At 43.1% G+C, this 20,871-nt stretch overlaps 1 protein-coding gene across 13 annotated transcripts in view; it reads left to right on the top strand.

Annotated features, from left to right (window-relative positions):
- adgrb2 (adhesion G protein-coupled receptor B2) overlaps positions 1-20,871 on the top strand; it is a 282,713-nt gene that overhangs the window by 227,284 nt on the left and 34,558 nt on the right. For 6 of the 13 annotated variants that reach the window (XM_034294722.1, XM_034294727.1, XM_034294730.1 and 3 more), the window contains 8 exons: positions 3,276-3,361; positions 8,069-8,170; positions 8,928-9,027; positions 9,302-9,373; positions 14,031-14,123; positions 16,381-16,707; positions 19,072-19,111; positions 19,688-19,702. In XM_034294722.1, coding sequence (XP_034150613.1) covers positions 3,276-3,361; positions 8,069-8,170; positions 8,928-9,027; positions 9,302-9,373; positions 14,031-14,123; positions 16,381-16,707; positions 19,072-19,111; positions 19,688-19,702 — 835 coding nt within the window. The remainder of the gene's footprint in view (positions 1-3,275; positions 3,362-8,068; positions 8,171-8,927; positions 9,028-9,301; positions 9,374-14,030; positions 14,124-16,380; positions 16,708-19,071; positions 19,112-19,687; positions 19,703-20,871) is intronic. The other 7 variants (XM_034294723.1, XM_029122664.2, XM_029122665.2 and 4 more) reach the window with 7 other exon arrangements.

Raw genomic sequence — 20,871 nt, forward strand, 5'->3', positions numbered from 1 at the left:
TCAGGGTTGGATGACAAAAACGACCTTTACAAATTCTGTGTGGCCAAGCGTCCTTTTTACCCCACCTCCCAGATAGTTGTTCTTGTGAACTTAGTGGCAGTTCAGAAGTAGCACCACTTCTTAGAATTGATGACAGAGACTGATATGTCCGGCCTCCCCTGAACGCAGCTTCGTTCGGACCTTGAACTGACTGCCTGACGACTTGTAACAACCTTCCCAGTATGATGGAGGTTACTCTAAGTCAGCATTGCAACCTTCTAAACATGGACTTAGACCCGGGACACCAGCTGAGTGCAATTAATGATGAAGTAATGCAGACAAGCAGCAGGCTTCCGACCATACTGGGTAAGAGTTGAGTACCCCTGCCGTTATTTTAATTGGGTAAGATTTGTAGTATTTATAAAAAATATTGAATTTATGCCATTTTAGAAAAGTCTAAAAATGTGTTAGTATCATATGTGATGTTAATTTATTCTAAAAAGTGTCATGATGTTTTGGATCTATGATTTACTCTGGTACCGATATCCCAGTAACTGTTTTGCTATAATGCACACAAGTATTAGAGTCCATCTAAAGGTAAGCTAAGTGGTAAAATGTAATTCGAAAATACGCAGATTTCAAAAATACACAAGTTTCAAAAACACACAAGTGTATTTCTTATATGTATCTCCTACATTTAGGGAAATACACTTCCAAACAAACCAATCATATTTTTTGCCGGACCGCGTAAGCGGAGCCAGTCAAGAATAGCGAATGTCTCTTACTGAATGAGTGAGTGAGTGACTGACTGACTACACTAGTAAGCCTATTACTGGCTAATAAGCTGTTAAAACGGCCAGTGGCAAAAGCCATACATTTCATAGATGCTGTTTGTGGTGGATGTAAACTTAATAAGAAACTTTACTCAGTTTAACACAATGCTTAATGGTGTCTAGCGAAATATTAAAACTTGGCGTGATGTTAATGCGTAACAAAATTGTCTAATGTCGAGATGCTATATCAACTCTGGGCACACGTATAGCACCGTGATGTAGTGGTTAATGACCCAGCCGCTCATGTGGGAGACCTGGGTTTGAATCCAGTGAGGGCAACATTTATCACTTTTAATTGCGGGCTGGCTGAACTAGGTCTGCCTGGTTCCTTTTCGGGTTTTACTATCTGTTCAGCCATGTAAACCCACAAGGTGCTTTTCAATGTGTTTCCGTTCACCAACAGAAGTAAAGGCATATTTCACACAAAAAACGGAACCTACACATATCCTAAATCTCCAAATCAAATTGCAATATGATACCTAGTTTGACCGTCTTAAAACTATTCCACGTGTAAGCTTAGTAGAAATAGTAAATTAAGGAAATAACGGGTCATACATTTTTATAGCCACTGTTTTTTTAAATGGGTATTTTCTAGTTTTTCTCTGGCCAACCTAGGGCCCATGCTAGGGGCCAACCGGCTTAGCAGATAATTATATCAGGTAATTAGATCCATATAAGCCAATTGAGATCATCCACATGGTTGGACATGGTCCAACACTTTCTCATTCTTACCAGCATGTTGAAAAAAAGTTCATCACATGTGTCTGGATAATTGGCTCACAGAAGCTGATTCTATAACTTAGAATGTTCTCCACTCATGGCTTGACTTTGAATAGCTTGTGGGGGGGTGGGGGGGGGGGTGGGGGGGGTTGTCCTTTGACATTTGAACTTGGTATTGCGATGGGAATGGAACCATAGTAATTACATTGACAATAATTAATTTCCTAAGGAGGTGACCTATATCTTTCTTCAGCATTATTTATAAACACACTGCTAGAGCCAATAATTCACAACATATAGTTTTGTTCTTGCCATATTTGACCTACAAAAGCATCTGGGATATTTTTTTTGGGCCTAGAAGTCGATGTGATTACAATTGTAAGGTGGTTGTCGAAGACCTTGTCTTAGGACTTATTGGCTGTATCTGAATCCAGGACAAAGAGTGGTGTGTTTTCTCCCTAAAATAGATATAAATAGATAATCAGATTCAATCTAAATGTGACCATCTCTGTGGAGGAGATATCTTTCAAACATTTCAGGCCTTTGAGGATATGACCCCATCACCGCATACTAGCAGTAACCATTCAAAAACCTTGTGAACAATGTATTGATATCAAACATATTTGCAACATAGATACTGGAAACCGAGACGGAGGGGGGTCAATGTGTCTCTATCCTAAGATATCGCCGGACAGGGCCAACCAGGCATGGGGAAAAACTCCACCCACTTTAGACCAGACAGAAAAATCTTGTCACTGACTCAACTCACTCACATTGAGCACGGCGAAAAGCCTGACAGGGATTGATGTGATGCAGCCTTTTAGGGACGCCATGGGAGTGCATGAGTAAGCGAGTGACTCAGCCCCCTTAATAGCATTGGAGAGAGGGTATCCCACCAGGGAGTGGGGAGGCTGCCAGGCAGAGACCACTACATAGTTTGTCAATCCAGTGGCTTGCCATTCGCCTTCACACCACTGGACCTGACTACACTTCATTATATACCCTATTGGACAGAAAAGACTGGGTTGAGACTGACTCCATACGTCCAGCACGCGGATCGACAGGGACACTAAAGCTAACACTTGTGGGTGAAGTGTCAGTAGACACGTTTGTGTGATGTAGATAAACATGTACGGGCGAAGTGAATGACAATATCTGCTAATGAATTGGTGGAGATTAGCATTGGCCTCTGCAAAGGATGAAAATATTAGCATGGCTTCTGAAACGGATGAGAAAGTTAGCATGTACTATGCAAAGGATGAGAAGATTAACATGGCCGATGCAAAGAATAAGAAGATTAGCATGGCCTCTGCAGATGTCGAAAAGATTTACATGGCCTTTGCAAAGGATGAGAAGAGTTAGAGTTAAGGTATTTAGGAAATAAGGTTAGGGATATATATTCATTCTGAATGGTTAAGATAAGGGTTTGCAAAAGGCAACCTAAAAAGGGATTTCAAAAATAAATAAATGTTTGTCACTCCATTTTTTCAAACACAGTACCTTTAGAGTCAAAATGTCCAGTTCGTCCATCCTCTCCTGGTCCAATCCACAAAAACCTAGCAAACCACCAATCTATGTAGATGTAACAGCTATGACCATTGCCCCTAGACACTGCTTTTCAAGTAATTCATAGATGTTTTACAAAAGTTTATTATACATGTCAATCTATCCCTATACCAAAACTCTGCAATCTGGAGAGACACTGAATTTCTGATTCTCTCTCCCTCTTTCTGTCTATTTCAGGTGAACATGCTGATTGGAATTGTGGTCTTCAACAAGCTCATGTCTCGAGACGGCATCTCGGACAAGTCTAAAAAGCAAAGAGCTGGGTAGGTAGGGGTTGACTAAACCTAGAACTATAAAACTTGGACTCTCACACCAGCTCAAACCATGCATGGACCATCCACTCAGAATCTACATTCAACATTCACTGCTCTATATCTACCCGGCAGTGGAATCTCCACTGTTTCACATTAGGTTTAAGAAAAAGTGTTTTACATTTTTTTTGTATGCAGTCTCACTTTTCCAGCCATAGAAATCTGACCTTTTGAATGGAAATCTCAATTAAATATAGGTGTATAACAAAGAGATCCTATTAAATCACCAGAGCGTTGTTTTATAATCCCGCAAAGTTCCAGAATGGCTGACCTTCCACCCCACCATAAGAAGGTTAACGACCATTCTGGTGTTCTAATTTATAATAATTTGCTTGGTGAAATTTCTGCGACAAATGAAACCGTTGATATGCTTGGCTAAATTTCTCCGCTCTCTTGGTCCTGTGGCCACCCTGCTGTGGCAGTTTTAATGGAAGTGTTGCTCAAGGGCGGATGGTTTGTGACTGAATGTGAGAACAGGCCCCGCGTCTCTCATTGCTGTAGCTGCAGGGCTGCTTATAGCAACGTCAATTAGCGGCTTCTGTCTTGAACACTTTCGACAAACCCGAACGCGCACAAAAACAAACTCACACTTTCGCTGCTGAAAATTGATAGCAGTTGTGTTTTTCTTCACATATGTTCATTAGCATGTGAAGAGGCGTTTAAGAGCACGAACAAAACCATTCATGGCCTCATTGGATCTAGACCTAGGCTTTATTTTCCACTGAACAAACACTTCCACAGGTTTCAATTTAGCGTGAACTGTAGTGACTCCAACACGATGGAATTTAGCATCGGTGACATAAACGCCTAACTGTCTGTGTACATTACTCCTGTTGCTGTAGTTTCTGGGGTGACAAGATCCATGATACTTCTGATAACAATTAAGGAAATGTAATTTATATGTGTATTGGATTTGATTTAGTTCATGCAAAATATATTTTTTGTGTGTCAACTTTTTCAGGTATTAGATATGCCAATATAGTGCGAATTGATAACAAGCAGTTGTCTTCTTAACTTAGTCTGTGTAATCAAACTGTCAATGCATGCTTGGGGGTTGATGCATTCCCTTTTGCTGTGGACATTATTGTAATTTGTCTACATTCTCCGGTATCAATGCTTTTTATTTTTTTATTTTATGTTCTACAATTTAACCGGAGTGGTCTGTATGCTGAACTTAACTACCGAATGTTTTTGTCTGTTTGACCAAAACATAATGACATAGCTATTTGTAGCTGACACGGGAGAGAATACAGTCAAAGATATTTCTATTTGCCAGGGCAGACGTTCTGTGTCGTGTCGGTAGTCAAAGTGTACCGAGTGTCAGACCTGTTGCTCGGTTGAGTGCTCTGGCACTTCAAGCCCTGACGTGGACACGCACTATAGACAGCTGACTCACTCTCTGGATGCAACGCTTTTATTTTTTGGACTGCTCCCAACATCCGCCTCCATCCCTGCACAGGCTTTCACGTGGATCTATTCGTACGAGACCTGCGGAGGCCTCAGTTTGGCAGACGGGACCGGTATGTGTCTCACGCCGCCTACTTCTGATTCCGTGGTATTATTGCGGTCCGCAAAGCAAATGATCGGTGTGCGTGCTGCCACCTACTTTGCTGAAACTGGCTATATACGTTCTCTCGATGCAACACGAACCAGCGGATCTAATGGGAGGCTATACATCAACGCACGCAGAAACGCCCTAAACGGCTCTGCACAAGCTGCAACGGGAGAGGAGGGGAGGAAAAAATGAATGGGCCTTCATTCGGCAATTATCTTGATTTAAAACGTTTTCGACCCTCAATAAATCTGCTCGGGAACATCTACAAGAGAGTTTGGTGTGTAACACGCTGCTTTTGTCATGAGAAGAACCTGTGTGGAAGCGCTGGTGCCAGAGTGTGTAAATATCTTTCTTACTTTATGATATTGAGCCATATTACCCAGACTGGTATAGAAATACTGTACAGGCACATACCGACACAGATACACACACACGCAGGCACTGACACAAAAACGCACACACGACCAGTATAGTGGAGTGGTTTCTGCCGCTCCCTGGTGTGTAATTCCATCAGTAGTGATTTGTCATCGGTACTAATCCAATGAGTGGAGATTCCAATGTCCTCCCAGCCAAATCCATGCTTCCATTTCCTTGTAAATTGATTTGATTTCTCTTTTCTCTGTGCTCTCCATTGTCCTGTGATGTGTTCTAATTCAAATCAATGTTGTTGCCGGCCGCTGTGAGGGTTAATGGTATAGTTCTCTCTCTCGGGGCTGGATTGGCTTTTGTTCCCCGGAGCCTCTGTGGGGATTAAGGCAGTTAACATGCACACAGTCAGGAAACATACAAACACACACACACTGAGGAAATAGACAAACACACACATACACACCGAGGACTCACACGCACACACACAAATGACAGCACTCAGTCAAAGAACAAATAACACGTGCCTACATACACACACGCGCGTGAAGTAGAGAAACATGTCCCCATTCTCCGCAGACAGCATCCATCCACCTGCCAGATCACTGCAACATCCTGCAGACACTGACTGCTTTGGGTGGGACATCATTCTGCTTCAATGGGCCTCACAGATACACAGGCACACACACGCACCCAGAGACACACAGTTAATACATCCCCCTGCTAATAGGACACGTTGTCATTAGTATTAATGCATTTCTTTATGAAGCTGTTGGGATGTGGATGGCTCTAAGTCAATGAGATGTGCTGTGAGGGTAATGTAGCATAGCAACGCTGCGCACTGCCCCATCATTCTGCACTGAGCAGTACACACACTCACACACACACACACACACAGTAACACAGAAGGCAAGAGCAAGTCTCCCTTTAATGGTCTAGTGGTGAAGTCTCAATGTCTGACCTCAGTGGCCTTTGTAACTAGTTTCTGATGAGAGAAGAGGTACTGTTCTGAGTCAATAAAGAGCACACACACACACACACACACACACACAGAGGGAGGGATTACTATGTCCGGTTTAAGATGTAAAGAAAGGCATTCTGAGAGTCAGTGTAGCTTCACATGTACTTTACTTCAGCATCAAGCAACCTTCAGCACAGTGCCAGATGTCTTATTGCCGTTATAACCCGTTTTCCAATGCAATTACAACAGCAAAAAGATATGTGATGTCACATCCGTGGTATGCGGTCTCACGCCATGGCTTTCAGCAAATCAGCATTCAGGACTGGCACCACCTGGTTTCTAATTTAAAGGTTGAGGTGGTGTGATATATAGCCAATATACTATGGCTACGAGCTGTTCATAGGCATGACACACTAAGCTGTGTTAATACAGCGCTTAGCCGTGGTATATCGGCCATATATCACAAACCCTTTACCATCACTAAAGCAGCAGAACTTGAGATGATGTCATACCACATTATGGTCTAATGTACCACGGCTATCAGCCAATCAGCATTCAGGATTCAAACCATCCGGTTCATAATGTCCCATAGTTTTCTAGGCCACTATTTAAGGGAGTGAATGTTGTGAGCACAAAACCAGGCTTATCCGTCGATGTAAAAAATTAACATAATCATGGAGAATTTCAGCTAACTATTCCACGGAAACATGGTTTAAGTTATTTATTGGCATTCTGTTAGGTAAGAAAACATTTTATTGTTATTATCTACAGCCACTTCATAACCTGTTTTCTCAACTGCTGGTCCCATTTTCGGAAGCTTTTCTTTACAATGGCATTCCTTAACCTTTCATTGTTAAACGTAGGCTCCAGATAGCTGGTCTCCCTCAGCTCAGAGGCCTGTGTTGTAATGAGCAGCTGGACTGGTGATTAACACTAAACCTGCTGCACTCGCTGGCTGGTCTTATATACACTAATACATAATCATTATATAGTTAGTGCAGAGAAAACACACACACACACGTGCACACTGTGAGAGAGACAGTTGGTTCTGGCAGTTCCCATCTGTCTCTGTGTTGATTCTTATTAATCAGTGTTAGCCACTGTTAGCCTGTTAGGGTTGCTACTCTTCTTTCTCCTTCTTTCTCCCTCTCATGGCCTTTCTCTTCCTTCCTCTCACATAATCTCCTTCTTCTCCCTCTCTCCCGTTCTCTCTCCCGTTCTCTCACAGCCGTTCTCTCTCTTTCTTTCTCTGCTCAGTTCATCTCTCTCCTTTGTATCTGCTCTCTTCATCTCTCTCCCCTCTCGTCTACATTCCTCACCCTCCTCTCTCTCTCTCTCTCTCTCTCTCTCGCTTTTGTCACTTTCATATTCTGACTTGTTGTCCATTGCTGCTACTTTTGAGGTTTGTTAATTTTTTTTCTTCTTTCTTTTCTCTCCTTTTGTTTTCTTTTTTTGTGTTCCTCCCTCTCTCTCTGTGTCTCTGTGTCTCTGATGTCTGTCCCTCTGGGACACGCTGTCATCCTTTACAACCCCACTGGTGTGAATTTCTGAATGTGCCATATTGCTCTCATTACTTGTTGCATGTGTGTGCCTGTGTGCTCGTGTGTGTGCTCGTGTGTGTGCTCGTGTGTGTGCTCGTGTGTGTGCTTGTGTGTGTGTGTGTGTGTGTGCCCGTGCCCATCATGCGTGTGTTCCTCTACCCGACTGTGTGTCTCCCTCTCCATGTTCTCTGTTCATGACTGCCCCCCCCCCCCCCCGTAATGTGTGTGTCCTGAAGCCTACCAGTGGAGGCCTCCCGTAGCAGACTGCTCCTGAAATGCTCCAAGTGTGGTGTGATCTCAAGCACAGCTCTCTCCAGCTCTACAGCCAGCAGCGCCATGTTAGTCCACACACACAAGCACACCCCTGACCACACCCCTGACCACACCCCAGAGTGCACCCACTCATGTGTTATACTGTAGTCGGTCTCATTTTAACACTCTGCCTCCCTCTCTCTGGCACAGCCTGACGCAACACACACACCACCCACGCACCTTCTCTACCTCACACAAACACACACTCACCTTCTCTACCTCACACACACACACACACACACACTTTCTCTTAGGCTGGGTTCACACCAGCAGTGCTCTTCTAGACAGCTGTCAGTCAGCTGTCTGTCACATGTTCATGTTCTGCATCAGTCACACACCCTGGAAAGTGGCTTTTCATATGCCTCATCACACACCTGAAGTGTGTGTGGTTGTGGTTGTGTGTGTGCGATAATAGCATTGTCGTCCCAGATTCTAGAAGCTGAGTTTACCTCCCCTCCACTCCTCTCCTCCATTTTCCCCTCCACTCCTCTCCTCCATTTTCCCCTCCACTCCTCCATTTTCCCCTCTCCTCTTCCCCTCCACTCCTTTCCTCCTCTTTCTCCCACCCTTGCCGACACACCCGCTCCTCTTTTCATCTCCCTCTCTTCCTCACTGTCCCTCCATCCCTCTCCCCCGTCCTTCTCTCTTTCTCGCCCTGTCACCTCCTCTCCCGTTTTATCCTCCCCTCATCCCCTTTCCCCTCCATCTCACCCCTCTGGTCCCCCCTCTCCCCCTGTCTTCTCCTGTTCTCACCCGCTCCCCTCTCTGTCGTCCGTCTCTCAGGGCGTCTCTGTGGAGTTCCTGTGTAGTCCTCCCCCTGCTGGCTCTGACGTGGATGTCTGCCGTGTTGGCCATCACTGACCGCCGCTCCACATTATTCCAGGTACACACCGTCTTCACACATTCACAAACACCCCGGTTATAACACACACACAAATACCAACTGCCAAACCTTATCAGAGGTGAGAACAGTCTAGCATAGAGGACAATAATGGTCTGCCATTTCATGCCTGCCGTAGCAGCGAAGGTTGTCATTGGTGAAATAGGAACCCGTGCGTAACCTACAGGCACCTTCATACATATATAATCGTGTATACATTCTGTCACACACACACACGTGTTAACTTTAGTCATTCGCCACTTTTTCCTTTGCGCAGGTGCTGTTTGCTGTTTTTGACTCCGTCCAGGGCTGTGTCATCATCACGGTCCATTGTGCCATGCGTCGAGAGGTTGGTCTCTTCCGGGTGCCTCTCTGTGTGGTCCCTGTGTGGTCCCTGTGTGGTCCCTGTGTGGTCATGGGAGGATGGGTGTTCTCTGTGAATTTAGTGAACTGAAATGGAGTAAAGCCCAATGTGAAGCCTAACATGAAAAAATACAAATTTAGAAAATTGCCTGAATAATTTATTTCCAAACCCATATATAAAATGCACCTGCTCCAGGTGGGAAATTCTCAAAGTGACCCTGTTACTGAAGCATTTAGGACCATAGCTGGCTATATAAACAGAGGATGAGCCGGGATCTGGGAAGGATAACCGCAGTGAATATGTCAACTGCTCCAGCCTATATTAATATAATACAGCATTGTCCAGATGATCCAGGCTGCGTGAGGGATTTGGAAGACGCCCTAGGAAGTAAGACGATAAGTCCTCAGACTAATGCCCTGAATGCCCATTCACCACAGACCCCCTACGGAGACCAAGTACCAATCTACCACGCACACACATTAAAACACACTAACACACGCACACACACACACACACACACACAGGCTGCACATACCTGCACATGTTTATGCACACAAGCAGACTAACAAACTATCGAAAGAGGCGATTGACTACACATGCAGTTTAAATTAGAATGTGCCAGAAGTTCTGATCCATATATGTTAAAATCAATATCACAGAAGTGTTGGATTAGAGTCATCTAAGTCCAGGAATGATTTGTGTAAATATATAAATCTCTGCCAGGGACTGAGCCTAATTCCTAATATGTGCGGCGCAATGGGCAAAGTACTGATGGTGCTCGAATGGAAATAGGTATAAAGAAGGAGAGGATAGGGAAAAGAGACAGAATAAAGAGATGTACTGTGGAAGACATGGGATGAGAGGGGAATTAAGAGGTGTGGAGATGGAGAGTACGGGGGATGAGGGACAGATTAAAGAGATGTAGAGGATGAAATGGGAGAGAATAAAGAAATGTGGAGAAGGATTGGACAGGGGATGATAGAATAAAGACATGTAGAGAAGGAGATGATGGGATGAAAGACAATAAATAAACGTGGAGATGGATCGGAGAGTGGATGAGAGACAAAATAAAGACATGTTGAGGAGAGGACTTGGGATGAGACAAATGTGGAGTGGGTGAGGGGACGAGACTTAAAAATAAAGTTGCCAAGGGAGATACAGCAAAGAATTCTCATGAAATGACTCCAAGGGTGGATAATTGTCTATGGGTAAAGTCTGAAAACAAATACAAAAAAAGCCCATAAATGATTCAAGTAGGTATTCATTCTGAGTGGTTAAGGACTAACATTCGGAAAAAGGCTTCAAACAAATGCCTCGGAACCACAAGAGGAAAACAGACAGAGGGATGAGAAAGGTGTGGCATGAAACAGCTCGGCCCGTAAATCTATGGACGGTCTTGTATAATGACATGATGTGTGTATAGAGTCAAGGGAGGGAGAGAGGGCAAGAAAGCGTGTATAATTTATTTAAGAGTGAGTGAGACAACTCGGAGAGATGTATAGAAAATGATATTAACGAAATGAGATAGGGTGGGAGAACATAGATAGATTTATAGAAACTGTATTTACCAGAGAAAGAGGGAGGAGGAGGATGGATTGAGAAAATGAGGGAGGGAGGGTAAGAACACGTGTGACAATACTGGTTATAGCAGAGTTGGCGAGCCAAAGGAGAGAGAAAGAAAATGGCTGAGGGAGGGTAGAAGAGAGAGCGACAGAGAGGGTGAGGGAGAGAGACAAAAAGTGAGAGAGTGAGGGTGAGAGAGGGAGAAAGAGCAAGTACAGTATAGATCCATAGTAAACCCATTTGACTTTGAAATGAGAATTACCGAGCCATCTGAGAACCAACACACCCAGCAGGGAAGGGGAGTTAACATAGAGAATGGACAGCGAGACAGAGTGAGGGAGAGACTGAGGGAGAGAAAGGGTGACAGAAGGAGGGAGAGAGAGGGGGAGACGAAGGCAAAAACCCAGTGAATGCACTATTCACAGCCGCTGCTCTGATCCAGAATGCAGTCTCTCTCTCTCTCTCTCTCTGACAGACACACACAAACACACTCACACTCCCGCTGTGATTGAAGATGGCTTTTCTTTGGCACTGCGGGTCACTTCAGTATTCCGTTCTCAGATTCTACTCATAGGATCATATTTTGTTGTCCCACTCATCTGCTCAGATAAAAGTCAGGTCATCTGTATGCTCAGGAGTTGTCTGGGTATCATGGAGGGGTGGAAGGACACAGATTACAGATTAGCAGGGTTTACTGAGGTAGATACCATTACCATCATATCAAATATTCAGATCAAGCTGAACTTAAAATAGCTACACACTACAGTACAATAATTAAACAATAAAAGAATAAAAAAAAATCATAAAACATGTTTAACTTGGCCTGGTTATAAACACATTTTTGGCATAATCACAGTTTGTTGTGCATAGTGTGTCATGGTATTGTAGTCACAGTTTTTCACGTTATTGTAGGTAATGTGTTATGGCATTGTAGTCACAGTGTCATGGTATTGTAGTCACAGTTTGTCATGTTGTTGTAAATAGTGTGCCATAGTATTATAGTCACAGTGTGTCATGGTATTGTGGTCAGTGTGTCATGGTAATGAAGTCACAGTGTCCTGTTATTGCAGTCACATTGTGTCATGTTACTGTAGTCACAGTGTGTCAATGGCATTGTAGTCACAGTGCATTGTATTGTAATCACAGTGTGTCATGGTATTTTAGTCACAGTGTGTCATTATATTGTAGTCACAGTGTGTCATGGTATTGTGGTCAGTGTGTCATGGTAATGAAGTCACAGTGTCCTGTTATTGCAGTCACATTGTGTCATGTTACTGTAGTCACAGTGTGTCAATGGCATTGTAGTCACAGTGCATTGTATTGTAATCACAGTGTGTCATGGTATTTTAGTCACAGTGTGTCATTATATTGTAGTCACAGTGTGTCATGGTATTGTAATCACAGTGTGTCGTGGACCATACTGGGAATTGTAGCACGGTGTGCTATATTGTATTTAATCAGAATACCTATTCCCTGCACAAGGCCTTTTTCCTCCCATCAAGTAATTATTGGAAATAAGAATGTGTTCTTAATGGTACTTGCCTGGCAATTTGAAGGTTAAATAAATAAAATATGTAATTCATAATTGATAGAATGTTCATATACTGTATAATAAATTGACATTGTTGTTGTCCACAATGGAATAAGGCATGTTTATACAGTAGCTCTGTCACTCAATTGCTGTGTAATCAGAATGCTAATGTGGATATATGGCGTAGTGTCTAACCACATCCCGGCTTTAGCCCACATAATGAAAGTATCAGCGAAGAGCAAATAGTATCTTATCTCAGTGTCTCTGGAGTCAGTTACCTCTCATATGCTGTATTGATTTAATAGTTTCATCCTCCATCCACAGCCCTAAGTAGACAGGCTGTCTAGCTAGATTCAACAACCCTGTGTACCCAGTATCACAGTCTCGCTTGCTCTGGCTCTGTTTCCCTTCTCTCTGGCATTCTTTTTCTTAGGATGTCTTTAAATAGTGTATGAATCCATATCTTGCCGTTCATTCCTATGGATGTATTTTTTGGCAATACACATGCAGTTCTTTTAAATGTTAGCAAACATTAAATCATAAAAGTACTAGGTCATAAAAGTGCAATAAGCCGTTATCTCTAATTAAACATTAATATTAAAACTTAATATAGATTATCATATTGAACATTCATAGAACATTGATATAAGCAAGATAACGTTTGTTTTTTACATGGGTTAAATACCAGTGTTTTCAGAAATCCGAAAATCTGCATACCAGGAAAGTCCACTTGTGACTTGGGAAAATGAAGAAAATGGAAGCATTCTGCTTCTGTGTGGATCTGAAAAGTTTATGAGGCTCACGTTTCAGCAAGGGTTAACCTTTATCAGAGCAATGAGTAGGAAACTATGTGAGATACTAATGGGGCCCAGTGGATGTCTCACTCATCATCAATTCAATCAATCATATAAAAACATACGGTACCTTCAACTAGACCAGTTAATCAAACAAGAGTATGAGCACCATAAAGAATTGCTTCATATATAAATACACATTCTGAAACAGTAACAAAAGTAAAGAAATGAAAGACAAAGATGAATATTTTTACTAAAAAAGATGAGTGACCTGTTCATTCACACTTTTGGTTGGACATCTTAAACAGTCCATCCAAAAAGCCCCTCTGTGTTGAAGTGTTCTCTTAGTATTACCACCTTTGGAGGAGAGACACTTCTTCAATTTCCCAGAAAATTAAGGCTAAGCCACGGTTGGCATTCATACAGCGCTGTGAGATAACAAAGGCCATATGTTTGGTATGAATAGCTTTTTTGTGTTTCCGCTCCTCTTAATTGGAGCATGTGCTTCGACTGACCGAATGGGATTTGAGTGTGTGAACATCATGCATTGTGCCAAATTGTATGAGATTATTTGTCTTGTATTCTTAGCCCGAGTGTGAGTGGTAGAAGCCTTTTCTGTTTAAGCAGGAACGTGTCTGGGTAAACTTTTTACCCCGTGTAAAGACCTGCATGTAGAAACGTATTCCATACTGTGTAATATTGTTAGTCCGGCTAAACACATTTTTATCCCCATGCCTCCTTGCTCCTCCTGCAGGTGCAGGACGCACTGCGCTGTCGCATGGGGGGGTGCAAGGACGACAGCGAGAACTCGCCGGACTCCTGCAAGAATGGACAGGTGCAGATCATGGTGAATAACATTCCATCTCATCCCATAATATACACAGGACCACCCCTAGCCTGGTCCCTGATTAGTTTGTGCTGTTTCATCGACTCTTGGAACCAGGCTACATAACCACATCCTGCTGATTCTAGAGTACCCTTGGCCTTTTCGTCAATACAGCCCTTTAATAAGTGTATTTAGTCCCATCCCAAATGGATCACTAAACCTGAACTGTCCTTAGAGGATGCCACAGTTGTCAATTTGGGATTGGGCCTAAGGTCTTACTGACCTTGATTATCAATTTCTACTTGGCCCCTTAGAAATAGACTATTGTTTTCTGCCTAGCTGAACAGAGTGGAACATGACCGCTGAAATCCTACATGTTCATATGTTCGATTAAAATGCAAAACGTTTCCTTATTATCATTCACAGGGCGTTTACAGTGAATCTCACATAAAGATACACAAAAGGTTACTTTGTCCAAAACTGTGCTAATAGCGTAGTAAATCATGGAGACATGTAGTGCCTCCCAAAGTCGGACAGGTCATGATGTTCTGTAAAACGCATTAGTTGCTAAGAAGCTAACTCCATCCCCTTGATGTTATTATTCAAACAGCCGTTTTACTTTAATATCTCTTGAATAGACCCAGAGGAAGGGTCTGTGCCCTTCCAAATGAAAAGGCAAGTTGTTACGAAGTCCTGGCCCTGAATTTCTTCTTCAGATCTTTCTGGTTTTTATGATTGATATTTTAATAGTAAACCTAAGATTTACTCATATCCTGACTTATTACTATTTGTGGTTTGCCCACATGGTCAAGACAAACTGTTTGTCCTTGTTTAATTTTTATTCTGTGAGTGAAAAGTTAATCCAGACGAGTCAATCATCACACAGGCGTGATTGAGTTTGGTCGTTATTTGTTGTCTGATTCCCTTTGTGTTTGTGCCGGCCACACCTTTTTTCTTTTCCTGTGCTCAGGAGAATCTCATGAACCAGGCGATATAAGCCATTAAGGTAAATGCATTAACAGAATGCGTAATTTGGGATGTTTTTGCGGCGGTGGTGTGCCTTAACGAGACCGACGTCACTAAGGCCTTTGTAAATGTACTCTACATCAATCAACAGGGGGGAGCAGGGAAACACACGGGTTATTGCCAGTTCCCTCTCAGAGCCTTAGATATAAGCCACATAGGTCCTACAACTCCATATCAAAATGTTCTATGGAAAAATAATCTTGAAACAATTGCATATGTTTAATGAAAACCCAGTCAGGCTAATTCAACACGGCGAGATGTACTTACTTGTTCAGTCCACAGTCCGACAATGAGCCCGTCTCAATCCACTTGAAGTGGATTGATTTCAAAAGCAGCAGTATAAAATCTAACGGTATATCAGGAGTCCTTCTCCAAAGATGTAACCTAGTCTGTTAAAACAGGCTAAAGTTGATCAAATGGCAAGGAACACTTGAGCTGAACCCATTGTCATACTACAGCTGTCACAGTCTGAAGGGAGCCTTGACTGCTAAAGTTGACGTGAGAGAATAGGACGACATGTTGAGAGGAACAAATCTTCACTGTATATACTGTATAACGCTTGAGTGCTTCCTCAATTACAACTAGACAAAGACCTCGGTAACCACAAATCAACCATTCTTGTATTTGGTTTATTATGTCATTATTGGCTGGCTATTTTGCCTGGCTTGATCTTCCTCAGACCACCCAGTAAACATAAATCATACCATAGATCTCTTATAAAATAGGAGATAACAAGAAGCGTTAGTTCCGGGAAGTTTGGACAAATCTGGGTTTCATAGGCGTTAGAATTTAGTGAATTTTGGATGGGAATTTTACTGTCCCATAGAACTGCTCGTAAATTTTTTACCAAGTGAGAGGGGTGGAACTTTCTGTTCTGATCAAGTAACCGACCAAATATATAAGAATGTAGTTCTGTGTTTAGGGTTAAGACAGAGATTAGGACTGGCTTGGCCATTTTTGTTATTTTCTTCCTTCTCAATTCACTCTCACTATTTATTCTCTGATTTCCTTCACTGTCTTCCCTTTCTGTCATTTTCTTTCCTTTATTTTGACCTGTGCTGTCTCATGTTTTCTGCCTTCCCATCTCTCTTATGTTATATTTTGGTGTGTTCCTACATCTGACTATTATCCTTTCTTCCACTGCCTCTCTCATCTGTCCTGCTTTCACATCTCTCCTTTCATTTTTCCTTTCCTTCTCTCTCCTCTTCTCCTTTCACATCTTTTCTTCATTGTCTTTTCCTCCCTGCATCAGAAGTGTCAGAAGGTGTCTTACTGCGGCCAGCAGTGTGGCTCTCCGTGCTACAATGCCGGGACTGGCGCTTCTCTCTGCCCATCAACACACTGCCACCAACCTTCATCATGCCCGCCACTGTGCCACTCTCACCAGGGCTGTCAACACAGCTGCCAACAAGGCTCTTACCACAGCCTTTCCCACAATGACCACTTGAACCGTGCCCATAACCGCGCCGATAACCACACACTCAACCACGCCTATAACCACACCCTCAACCACGCCTATAACCACACCCTCAACCATGCATATAACCACGCCCACGACCAGTGTCCCAACAACAAATCAGTATGTTGACCATAATAATTGGCTCTGTGTTCATTGTCAACCATAGTAGATCGAGTAGTCGTCACTGGATGTAGCAATACATTAGTCATGTGTCACCAAAGTGCATTAGCTGCTAGGTTTACAGCATTGGTTCCTAAACTCTGTATATAACCCACTGGTGCTCCAGGAAATTGCTCTCAATTTATTTAATATGCTATTAGTTTTGAAAACATGACAACTAATCTTGTGATATAGTCCATTGGGGTGAGGTTTGGGAACCACTGTGCTTTCAAGTAGATTAGAGCCGGTATTTTTCTGATTCTGAACGTGGGCCAGGCCAACGCGTCCCTCATGGGCTATGGTTTATGATGGTGTTTTTATGCCTAGATCGATGTGTTTTCATTGGAGATTTGGGGATCAAATTTTGTTTTGTTCTTGCATTTGTTCTCATCATAATTCAGCCATAAGTGAATCAGAGTTGTCTTATGCTTAAGAGGGTTCCACTGTTGGCTGAACCTAGACCTAATGTAAATGCCCTTCGCAATGACATCTGGACATTAGAAATGATGCTGGCAGTTATCCTGATTTACATTGTGTATGCCTGTGTGTGTGTGTGTGTGTGTGTGTGCGCGTCAGGGCATGAACAGAGTTGTTCAAATGTTAAAGAAATGGAGAGAGAGATAAAATTTGAGTTTATATAATACTTTGTAAGTTTAGGTGAGAGCCATTATGAGGCTGTGTGATCCTCTAGGAAGACTGTGATCATTTTCTCCCTTTCAAATGTTGTCTTTCTCTTTTTGTCACTCCTTTTTGTCTCTTCCTTTCTCGTGCTCCCACTTCCTCATTCACTTTTCCTAGGTCTCTTCTAGGTGACTTCCCTTCTCCCTCCATCAGTCTCCCCTGTATCTACAACTCCTCTCTCTTTCCCCTGCTCTCTGCCTTTTCCTCTCCATCTCCCAGTCTCTCGGTGGCGTGCCTAAAATGCCTAATAGTTTAATATCCAAACAAAGGCTTTTGTGAGTGTGTTCCGCAGAGGAAGTTAGGCGGATCGGTGCTGCCCTGTGGGGAGAGGAGAGAGTGGAGAGGCCTGTGTCTGAATGGCAATGTGACGTTATGTTCAGTTTCACATTGGACTTTGGTTTTGAGGTTTGAATGCAGGCCATTTTGCATAGGCTCACTGAAACTTTCCCCTATTCAGTCCAATCACTCCCTTTGTTTGGTATTGTTTGGGTCGTTTGTCCCGAGTTTAGGGGAAAGTCTCATGCGGTAACAAAATCCCAGCTGAAGGCAACGATAGCAGCGGGCAGGAGGTAGTGGTGGTGTTCAGTTGAAAGGTAAGGAACTACATAGAGAGCTGGTACTGGCCATTGCAGAATGTACAATAATGGAACTACGTTTGAGTGTAACTGGTAGATGCTTGAAACGATGCACTGATCAACATGTGCTGAAGATTCGGCGACAGGAAAAGCATGAGAACGTCAAAGAGAGTAAAAAACAAATGCAGTACAACGTGTGCCGATATGAGCCACACAAACACTTTGCTCTTGATTTGTGGTCACCTGGAAGGTTGTGTGACGTGCACAAACGACGTGCTGAAGAGCGAACACACAACGGACGTCTCTGAATGTTAACAAAACCATTTCGGAACAGGTTTTCACAACAGCAAAAAAGGCGCACGCAAATGATAAGGACTTTGATCAGCAGTCCATCCATCTTCCATCCATCGTTCTCCCTCTTCTCCCTGATACAGATGAACAGATAGACAATACTGGGAGCCGAGACTCATGTTGCCACTGGCATCCCATCTGATAATAGAAACACTGCTGTGTACAAAGGCTTCTCTCTTCTGTACTCCACAATGAAGCTGCCTCCCAAATGCCCCCCCCCCACCACACCCGCTCCCTATCTAGTACACTATTTTTAACTAGGGTTCTATGTACGGGTTGGCATTTGGTAGGCAGTGCTTGATGACGAGGCGTTTCTTCCAGAGTCGGCCTCATATATTGTCTCTTTTTCATCTGGAGCTCCATCAGATAGGTGTAGCCTAGCGCCGGAGCGCCGTCACACGCGCCGAGTCGGAGTGTAGTCGGCGTGATGTTATTTCCGCCTTTGAAAACCACCTCTCCTCTCATCTCCAGTCGCTCGCGCTGCTTCCCCTGGTTGCTAGGGTTGCCTGGCATCGCCGTGGAGCATACACGAATCTGTTTCTTTTCATATTGAAATATCAGATCATCACAAATGTGATGTTTAATCTTATAGGGCGTTTGTCAGGGTTTGCGTTGTTCTGTTGCCCAGTGATACCCCAGTGCCATGCTGTCCTTTTACACACACACACACACACACACACTGCTGTCTAACTGTCTCTCTTCTTCCCCATGCTCTCAGTCGGACTTTGAAAAAGATGTGGACCTGGCCTGTCAAACAGGTAGGGTTTCTTTCACCTTCTCTCCCTGTCATCTCTCTCGCTCCCAGTATAGTTTCTCCCTTTCTTCTCTGTATCTCTTCCCTTGTATTACTTTGTGCATTTCTCCCCATCTTCCTCTCTCATTCCGCCTCACCTTCCCTATCTCTCTCTGTCCCCTGTTTTTTCTCTCACTCTCTTTCTTCCTCTCTCTGTCTTTCCCTCTCATTCCATCTCGCTCCCTTTTATATTAACATGCTGTCAGTGTGCACAGTGGGAGAACAAAGCTGTAGCTGAGGTTTGGCTAGGCTGAATGTAAATGTGGCGATGGGAGAGATGGAGTCTCCGAATTCAATCACGGGGGGAAACAACCTTGCCGTGTCAATCACATTGATTTCATCCAATGAGATCTCTCCGATGTGAAGGATCTGCACCTTATTGGCTTGGCAGGGTAATGCCTCCCTTGAGTGGTTTCAGTGACACAATGTTCCACTGGAAAGGGGAGTGTGTGTATGTGTGTGTGTGTGTGCGTGCGTGCGTTTGTGTGTCACTGTGGATGTAAATTAACAGTCATGGTTCCTTTCACCTCCACCCTTGCAGAGAGAGGACACCCATGTAAGTCTGACACCATCCTGACCCTCCAAGCCCTGAAAGTCACTCCTGACCCAGTCCTAACCTGACATGTACATCTAACTAACCCCAACTCCAACATTCGTGCAAGTCGTGAAAAAAAAAAAGAAGGATGAAAAGCACTACTAGGAAATTAGATTTTTGTATTTATTTTCAGTGTTCTTGGGTTAACGAGCACTGTTCAATAGAATGACATCCAAATGATCATTCTACTTGCTGATGAAAGGCTAAAACGCAACACGGTATATTTTCCCTGCATTTTGTTTTATTTAAGATATCCTGCATTTTAACGATAAAATTAAAGGGCTAGTATTTAAAAAAGTAAAGGGCTAGTATTTACCTAGCCCTTTACTTCACCAATTGTAGCGAAGTGCCAATGCCAGTGGAAATGAAAAACTCAGAGGAGCTGGACTCTGAGGGGGTGGGCAGTCCTCTTCTGGTTGTGCCGGGTGAAGATCACACGAGTGCTTGATCATTTTGGGTCACTACTTTTAACTAAGGTTTAGGTATATGTTGACATTTAACAAATATAGTGTCAGAGTGCGTTGATCCTCCTTGTTTTTTTTTTTTTCTTCATGCAAATGTACTTCCAGGTCACAAGTTCATTGTGGGTCAGAAGTGACTACTCTGTCCTGGTGGTGTTACAGTGTGCATGTTACTCAGCATGATTATGTGATTCATAATTGTATGAATGTGGACCGTATTCAATCAAACATGTTCACTTAATGGATTGAATATATGGTCCCTTTGAGTGACCAGATCCAACCTGACTATAATCCACCTGTGACTATATTCAATGAACCATATTAGTCTGACCTTGGGTGTCTGCCTAATAGAATGACTGAGGCTGCTGTCCACCGAAAATGGCACCATATCCCCGGTATTTAATGTACAATTTACTTCACTACAGCCCAATGTGGCTGGGATAAAAGAAGGTGCATTAGTACAGGAATTTGGTGTCATTTTAGATGCAGCCTTTGTTTGTGACTGTTTGCAGCATGTTAGTATGTCAGCTTAGCGTTTTAGAAGTGTATTCAGTCCTTTGTCTGTAAACGAAACTAAAAGCATGAAAATTACAACAACCAAAACATTGTGTGTAAGTCAAGGTTAATTTCATATTCAATTTCTATGTGGTTTTGATAGAAGACATACAG

Source organism: Esox lucius, chromosome 10 (genome assembly GCF_011004845.1).
Source record: "Esox lucius isolate fEsoLuc1 chromosome 10, fEsoLuc1.pri, whole genome shotgun sequence".
Taxonomy (NCBI): domain Eukaryota; kingdom Metazoa; phylum Chordata; class Actinopteri; order Esociformes; family Esocidae; genus Esox; species Esox lucius.